The sequence below is a fragment of the Trematomus bernacchii genome, unplaced genomic scaffold, assembly GCF_902827165.1.
Source record: "Trematomus bernacchii unplaced genomic scaffold, fTreBer1.1, whole genome shotgun sequence".
Classification (NCBI taxonomy): Eukaryota; Metazoa; Chordata; class Actinopteri; order Perciformes; family Nototheniidae; genus Trematomus; species Trematomus bernacchii.
This window is the reverse complement of record NW_022987689.1, coordinates 12,570,907-12,580,184: the sequence shown is the minus strand read 5'-3', so window position 1 is coordinate 12,580,184 and position 9,278 is coordinate 12,570,907. Positions and strand designations below refer to the sequence as shown.

Genomic DNA, 9,278 nt, shown 5'->3' with positions numbered 1-9,278 from the left:
TGTGTTAAATTAGTGACTGGAGACTGGCTCAACTTCACAGCAGCTCAGTTTGCAGTAGTTGTTATCTACATATGGTGAGCAGTTACCCTTTTTTTATAACTTTTTATTGTTTTATTTGTACACGATTTGTGCTGGCACTTTCCTTGTTTCTTTGAGGTTTATACAGCCAGGTGGTTGTTAAGCAGAGGAAGGTCAGAAGAGGCTAAACAGCTGATTATCAAGGCAGCAGCCATCAACAAACGCATTGTTTCAGACTCTCTGTTGGAAAAGGTATTGAATTTAAAAGTGGAGTTTGCAATTCTAATACATTGCACTTTTTGTCCAATTCTGTGAATATCTCACATATCGCTAGCTGACGTTAACGCTGCATAGACCCTCTGAGTATCAGGGGCCTCACAAACCTATTCTTGAAATAGCTCACACATATTTTAACTAAGTGCAGTGGAAAACTAGAAGCAGACCATCACTAGTGTTATAAATGATCATTCTTTCGTATACAATGTGAATCCATAACATGCAAGTGTTACCACGTCCATCTTCAAAGACCACTTTTATTGTTCTCAACTACTTTGTAAAGTTTGTGACTGCAACTTGCCTGTTTGTACGGAGCCCCTAAAGGGACTTGAAAAAAAAAAAAAAAAAAGAGAGAGAAAGAAAAAAGTCAGTCATCTTTATTGATTTATTGATGGTAATTCAGTTTTCCACTCAGTTTTTTATACACGCACATGCATTTTTATTGTTATACAGTTAAATACAAATACACGCAGTTATATCCGTGCACACATGCATTTTTTGTTGTACAGATACAATATACACAGTTATATATGCACATATGCACATGCATTAAGAGGATCCAGAGCCGGCGCCAGGGAGCAGTTGGGGGTTAGGTGATTTGCTCAAGGGCACCTCCGCAGTGGCCCAGGAACAGTCCACACTTTCCTCGGGACGTGAACCGGCGACCCATCAGTCCAAAGTATAACTCCCTACAGACTGAATCACTGATACCACCACCAATATGTACAATACCAGTCAATGCTTGGCACGGAAACAATATGGGGGCAGTGTGCTGCAGGCTTTCGACCAAACCACAGCACTGAGACTGCTCTTGTTAAGGTCTTCAATGACATCCACTTAAACACAGACAGTGGCAGAACTTCAGTGTTAGTATTATTAGATCTCAGTGCTGCGTTTGACACTGTTGACCACAACATATTACTAGACCAACTGGAAAACTGGGTGGGACTTTCGGCAACAGTTCTAAATTGGTTTGAATCCTACTTAAAGGACAGAAACAACTTTGTTTCTATAGGTAAATACACATCTGAGTTGACAAATATGACATGTGGGGTACCTCAAGGCTCCATCTTGGGGCCTCTTCTCTTTAACATCTACATGCTACCACTGGCTCAGATAATGAAAAACAACTAAATAAGTTACCATAGCTATGCAGATGACACCCAAATGTACAAAACCATTTCACCAGGAGACTATGCTCCAATTCAAACACTGAGTAAGTGCATTGAACAAATCAATGACTGGATGTGTCAGAACTTTCTCCAATTAAACAAAGATAAAACTGAGGTAATGGTTTTTGGAGCCAAGGCAGAACGTATAAAAGATAGCGCTGAGCTTCAGTCTGCAATTTTCAAAACAACAGATAGAGCCAGAAATCTAGGTGTAGTCATGGACTCTGACCTGAGTTTCAACAGTCACATTAAAACAGTTACTAAATCAGCCTACTATCACCTAAAGAACATATCTAGGATTAAAAGACTAATGTCACAGCAGGATTTGGAAACACTTGTCCAAGCTTTTATCTTCAGTAGACTCGACTACTGTAATGGTGTCTTCACAGGTCTCACTAAAAAATCTTTTAGAAAGCTGAAGCTGATTCAGAAGGCTGCTGCTCGAGTCCTCACTGACACTAAGAAAGTGGATCACATCACTCCTGTTCTGAAGTCTTTACACTGGCTTCCTGTGTGTCAAAGAATAGATTTCAAAATACTGCTGCTGGTTTATAAAACATTGAATGGTTTTAGGCCCAAAATACATTTCTGATCTACTACTAAATTATGAACCATCCAGATCTCTCAGTTCTTCAGGGACTGGTCAGCTTTCTGTCCCCAGAGTCAGAACTAAACATGGAGAAGCAGCGTTCAGTTGTTATGCTCCAAATATCTGGAACAAACTCCCAGAAACCTGCAGGTCCGCTGCAACTCTTACTACTTTTAAATCCAGGCTGAAGACTTTTCGTTTTGCCGCTGCTTTTAATTTAACTATTCATATCTTACACTGCACTGTAACTTTTATTCATCTATTTTTTCTTTTAATGTTTATTTTATTATCTTTGCTTTTTAATGACTGTTTTTAAATGCCATTTTCTTAATGTCTTTCATTTTTGTAAAGCACTTTGAATTGCCTTGTGTTGAAAGGTGCTATATAAATAAACTTGCCTTGCCTTGCCGTGGGCTTAAATGTTATATGGCCAGTTAAACATTAATGGATGTTTTTACAAACTTGTGGTGCAGTACTTTTGAACCTACACAAAGACACCCATCTCTTATTAAGAGGAGCTCCGCTGCAGTCACACCCTGAGAACTACCTAACGGACCTAACAGTCATCAACATGGCAGATTTTGGAGAGATCCTGAAGAACATTGGAGAATTTGGTTTATTCCAGCAAATCACTTTGATTGCACTTTGCCTTCCAAATCTCCTGCAATCTTTTGTCATGGCAAGCTTTGTATTTATTGAGTCAGATCCAGAGCGACACTGTAACACGGACTGGATCCTTCGGGCAGACTCTAACCTGACTACAGATGAGCAGCTGAACCTGACTCTGCCCCGAGAGGATGACGGGACCTTCAGCAAGTGTCAGATGTTTGTCCCTGTGAACGGGTCTATTGGTGCCATCAGGGAGTACGGACTCAATGAGACCACAGGGTGCCAGAATGGATGGGTGTACTCCAACACGCTGTACGAGGCCACCATAGTCACTGATGTAAGTAGCTTATAGTAGTGTATTCAAGCAGAATTATGATATTAAATTAACAAATTAACTTTATGAGTCATTTAATTGAAACATTTATGTATTTATTTTAACAGTTTGATCTAGTTTGTGACAGAGCTAACTTGATGGAATTGATACAAGCAATGTTCATGGTTGGCGTTATTTTTGGTTCCCTCATATTTGGACCTTTTGCTGAATCGTAAGTATTTCATACAGTTAAAAAAATGAGTTTATGGTCTATGATATGAAGAATAATTATCAAACTGTGATCATATTAATGCTAAGTCCTTTTATACATTGATGCTGCAAATGGCAATTATTCACTGTTCAGTAACAGGGTCTACTGTCTATCCATAAAGTTTAATTTTCTTCATCTTTTTCTCTTGCAGGTTTGGTCGCAAACGATCAACTCAAATTTCAGCAGTTCTGTTGTTCATATTTGTTGGAGCAGCAGCACTTTGCCCCAATGTTTACTTGTATGTAGTGTGCCAGTTCTTTGTTGGAGCAGCAAGTGGAGGATATCGAATCAACTGTGTTGTACTGTGTATGTATACTGAGTTCATACATATTTAGAATAAGGACGAAACACTAACTGTTTATAAATCTTAGGTATATTACCAAAATATAACACAACCCTACCTTCAAACACAAAAGTGACAGGATTTAATAGGGTTGGTCTGCTGTGACGCTATTAGCGTTAGCATGTCCGGCTAAGCAGCCCACCACTTAAAGCATGAACAAAGCATTAGCAAACAAAGCCAGTGAGGACACCATTGACTATGTAGATTACCTTGGGGTTTTGGCGGTGAAAGTGTATGTAAAAAAGGAATTATTTGTAACCAACACTGCAACACACAAGGACAATACTGTCACTTTTTTTCCAAACGAAAGATTATGGAAGCTGACTTTTAACCTACAGGATAAAGTGTAGCTTTTCGCTAAGTTGTTTACTCAGCTTCAAATTAACTTAGCCATCAACTGCATATTTAAAGGGTTCCCATTTTAATGATAGGCTAGGTAGTGTTTTCAGCCAAATCATGCTAATGTTAGCAACAGTAACAGGAACTATGGGTATTTAGTTAAAGTTCTAAGTATTCAAAACACTCCAAATATTTGACTGCTGCAATATACAACAATTGTTTCTATTTTGCAGCTACTGAGTGGATTGGGGGATCGAAAAGATCATGGGGAGCATGTGTGGCTCAGCTTTTTGCTGCAATGGGACAGTGCGTCCTGGCTGGTGTAATCTACGCCATACGTCACTGGAGACTGGCTCAACTTATTACAGCAGCTAACTTTGCAGTAGTTGTTATCTACATATGGTGAGCATTTACCCTTTGTATAACCTTTCATTGTTTTATTTGTATACAATACACTATTTGAGCTGGCATTTTCCTTGTTTCTTTGAGGTTTATACCAGAGTCAGCCAGGTGGTTGTTAAGCAGAGGAAGGACAGAGGAGGCTAAACAGCTGATTATCAAGGCAGCAGCCATCAACAAACGCACTGTTTCAGACTCTCTGTTGGAAAAGGTATTGAAAATAAAAAATAGAGGTTGCAATTCTAATGCAATAATATTCATGTCAAATTCAGTGAACATCTCATACACCACTAGCTGTCTTCAATTGCGCCTTAATGCATAGACATACAACGGGCTGGTGGTCTTTTGATAGTTCATTGTTTATTCATGTTTTCTTTGCCAGTAAATGAAATGTTGTTTCTATTTTTTATTATTATTATTATTACAATTTTTTCTTTGAAAGTCATAATCTTTTTCATATAACAAACGAATAATACCGAAATACCTATTGCTAATTTGTAGGTAAAGCATTTAGCAGACCTGTTTTCAGTGAAATGAGATATTTAAATGTATACAGCTTGTGTGTAGGTAACACAGTTGCATAAATAATATTTCTGCCACAGATTGCAATAAAAGAGCCAGAAAACAAAGGAGGCATCAAAACTATTTTCAGATCACCTCAACTGACCAGATATTTCTTCATTATAGCATGGGGATGGTAAGATAAAGTTTCATTTAATCTTTTATTTATTTACTAAGTACTAAATAAAATCTGAGGTGGACTAAATACTAGATATTCAAATGTATGACAGTTCTTTAATAATACTGAACACTTGTATCAGGCTGTAACCTTTTATTTATAGTCATTTCATCGTAGAAGAAATGTTTAGCATATTGATAATGTTAAAATATAAATAGAGTGGTGCAGGAATGAGTCCTAAAACCCAGAAATTAGATAGTTTTACCAGTTTCTTTCCATTGTATGTATGTCAATGGTTTTTGAACGTGTTCTAGATGCCTGAAAACAGATCTGTGGTTAACACAAGCTTAAGAGAAATTCACTTTTGTTCTGCAACATAAGATGGCAATGGCACATTTCTCACTCATGTATATCCAAAGGTTCCGTAATGGGCATTGCTTACAAGACCCCCTTTACACGAGAACGAAACGGGTTGTATCCGCATAGTTTCTCTTGCGTATAGCCCTTTCATTTACACAAGACCGTAACAAAACGATAGAAACGGACCCCACAAACGATAACGGGTCCCAAGGTGGATAGATTTGAAACGAAACGCTCTGGGGGGTCAAACGGCTCCGTGTAATCGCCTCTATACGATCATTTCCCGATAGATGAAGCCATAGCCCCGCCTCTTCCCACCTCTGCTGCTCACTGCTGTAGCATGGTCAGTAGCTACTGACCATGCTACAGATGTTAGTGCAAAATCTACAGCTCCTCTACCACAACCATCAGCAACAAGTGGACATGGAGAATTACATGAACTACTACATGTTGCAAAATCCACTGCGGGGCATAAACAGAAGGGCAACCATGGCAACCATGCTCCGGGGTCTTCTTCGCTGCTTTTGGTGTATTTTGTGGCGGAAGTTACAGCGCCAGTTACAGGCCCGGCATATGTACTACAGCGTGTCCAGCAGTCTCGTGTGAACAGACACGTTAAATGAAATGAATGCGTGTGAACGGAAGACTTTTTTGAAAACGCATACTGTGCATAAACGCAAACGTTCCCGTGTAAAGGCAGCCTAAAAGAGACTACGCCCAGCAGGAGTCCGCCTTTAGCTTAGCGGTGGTGTCACACAGACATTCGACTGTGACGTAGTTTGTTTATAAAGTTAGCTTTTTACTTCTAGCGATTGAATTATTACGCTTCAAAAAGCATAACAGTGGTGTTGATATGTAGAGATTATCTTGCTGAACAAAACATGTAAGTAATATGGACATTTGCTTACCACAGATCTTATTTTCTGCCATGTAAAAAAAATCCAATGGAAAAATGTAATTGGACACCTTGCAATTCTTCCTTTTTGCACCGACCTACAAAAATCCGTCATCACTTCATTGGCAATGAAGGCAATGAGAATAAATGACCAATCTCAAATCTTGAATAAGCAAACAACTGTTTAAAAATGTATGTATGTTTTATGAATGTTTAATAATGCAGGTCATCTTCGTTTTTGTTCTTATTTTCAAGTTTTTCATTGAACCTAACCATCTACTCCCTGTACTTGAACATGGGAAACATTGGCTTCAACGTCTTCTTGACACAGCTCATGTTTGGTGCTTTTGAAGTGGCAGCTAATATACTCTCCATGTGGCTAATGGAGGTTTTTGGGCGAAGAATTTCACTCATATCAACATTTGTGACAGGAGGACTATCCAGCATGTTCATCCTGGCTGTTCCTCAAGGTAAACCATTTGGTTTATATAGCCAAATGACAGTATCACAACCCCTTTCCCACCAAAGCCGTTCCCAGGCCAGTTCGGAGCTAGTGCCCAATTAAGAACTGGTTCTTCCTATTTCCACCGCAGCGGGGCTGGCTCTTGGCCCCGAAAAGACGTTTCTTAGCTGGCTCCACTCGACTGCCTGTCAAGAACCGAGAACCGAATACCTCAGCCTGGGGCGAGATTAACCTGGGCAATAACAGTTCATGGCGAGTAACACGTGCAATGTTATTTTCCATTAGGAAGAGCAGGCATACGTTTTCTTGTTATTTTTATTGTAGCAGCTATCAGGCTTAACAGGTTGCCATGTCAGACTATCACAAGTAAAATCATAATGAAAAATAGCCTGGTGAAAAATGCCTGTAGAAAACGGCTTGTGATAGCAACAAGATCGTCAGATTAGTTTTGCTTGCTATGCTAAAATCACCCATCTAATACCAGAGAAACTTTGATGACGCCATAATAATTCTAAACAGTGACAATTCACATTCACTTATGGGGATGGGGGATATGCCTCTGTGGAAGTTGCTAGTGTGACAGTATACTTTCAAGCAGGCGCTGCCGTGAGTAAACGGCAGATTAAACGCCGGTGGACGAGCAGTGTATCACTGCAGCGGTCGGTAAATTCCACTGAACCACATTGGTAAAAAATGAACCACTGCACTCTAATCTAATCTGGCTTCAGATGATTAAAAGCAACACGAGCATCGAACCGACGCAGTCCACCATTGTTGTTGTTCGAAGCGGTTTTGCCAACAAAATCAGCGGCGTAAACGGTGATGTCATGACGCAGCACCTGTCGGGCTCTGGGCGGTGGAAACACAACTGGGGCCAGAAGGCGAACCAGTTCGGAACCAGAAAAGCACAAGCACAGAGCCTAAATGGTAACTGGTTTGGTAGGAATGGGGTACAAATGTCCTTTTTATATTTGTTTTACAGTTTTTTGTTTATGTTTGCAGGATATGCCATTGCTGTTACATCTTTAGCTGTCGCATCTCGTTTCTTTCTGATCTGGGCTGCTGCTGTATGTACCGTTTATTTGCAGGAGTTGTTTCCAACATCTGCTAGGTAGGTGTTCAAAGTTTATATTTAGCCTTTTGTTTTTTTGTGCAAACTTCCAAGACTGGGATACAGAACCCGGTACATATAAAGTAAATGACTTTGTGAACCTGATGGAAATCAAGTGATCTGTTTGTTTGATTGGGAAGTATATTACTGTTATAACTCCCACCCCTCTTTCAGACAAACAGCAACAGCTTTAGGAGCCATGTCAGCAAGAGTAGGAGGGGTGATGTCTCCACTGCTCAACATGTTGGTCATGTTCCACTGGTCCATACCTCCTGCTGTCTTTGGCAGCTTTACGCTGGTCGCTGGAGCGCTCAGCTTCCTGCTCCCTGAGACCAGGGATAAAGAACTTCCTGAGTCAGTTGATGAGGTCGAGAAGAACAGGTAATATGTTCCATCGGTATTAGACAAGTTGATATCTGTTACGTTTCCTAATTTTACCGCGGATAACTCATAGTCATGCATCTATATCTGTCCTGCTTCTTTCAGAAATGTTACTTCCAGAAGAACATCTTCCAGTCTCAATCAAGAATCAACAAAGATGTAGACCTGTGTCTGATGGTTTATTCTTTAACAGTGTAATGAATTTGCTTTAAAAAGTACACCTTTCATCAGACATAAAAAAGTTATGATTAATCAAAAGGTTCCCCTGCATAAAGAATAACTAAAAATAACAACATTGTGACTCTGTTCTTTCATCCATAATTCCTGCATTTTAATAACATTACTCTATTTCTCACTTCTATATCATGATTTCATGATTTTAAAACACTATTATCCTGATAATGGCAATTTACGTTATTGTTGTTGTTGTATTGTTCTGCTGGGTGTCTGCAGGGATGGCACAGGGTGGTACAAATGTTGTCTCTCATGAATTTGCATAGTTCTTTGATGGTCTCCGACTCAAAGTCCCCGTTCTGTTTGCTGAGCAGATGACTGAGGATGAGATGAGGACGGTAATTGCTTGTAAGATTTTCCAGAAGTCCCCAACACCACATACACGGCAGAGAGTTTAAGTTCTGTGCTCTATTCTCCGCATGAGCACATCAACTACATTAAGGAACCCACCTCAACAATACGGCTCCAAACATTGCTGTAAATTCTCAAATTAAATAACCCCAGTGGAATTGATACAAAATGTGTAGCCTACCTCAGAAACACAGTACCCTACAATATAGGTCAGTTAAACATAGACCTATAAAATCAACTTTAATGACACTTTGCCATGCAAAGTTTCATCAAACATTTTCATGGGATACTTAGATTTAAGTACGTTTATGAGTTACACATTGCAATCCAATAAAACAACGCTGTAATGTTTAATCTTTTACGAGGCTCAAATTCACTGTAGCCACAGTTTAGCTTCATGATTGGCTAGCTTATCTTTAGTTAAAAACAGCTTGAAGCAAAGCTTGTCTGTAGCTTAATAGCAACTTAAGATGTT

At 39.5% G+C, this 9,278-nt stretch overlaps 1 protein-coding gene across 1 annotated transcript; it reads left to right on the top strand.

The window, feature by feature from the left end:
- Positions 1–2,559: 2,559 nt before the first annotated feature.
- On the top strand, positions 2,560–8,496 carry LOC117488318 (solute carrier family 22 member 13-like). The gene is made up of 10 exons (XM_034137146.1): positions 2,560–3,001; positions 3,106–3,209; positions 3,400–3,554; positions 4,164–4,332; positions 4,420–4,540; positions 4,932–5,026; positions 6,519–6,733; positions 7,729–7,837; positions 8,012–8,218; positions 8,324–8,496. Exons 1-10 carry the CDS (start codon positions 2,627–2,629, stop codon positions 8,379–8,381), a joined length of 1,608 nt encoding a protein of 535 aa, XP_033993037.1. The 5' UTR covers positions 2,560–2,626; the 3' UTR covers positions 8,382–8,496.
- Positions 8,497–9,278: the final 782 nt, after the last annotated feature.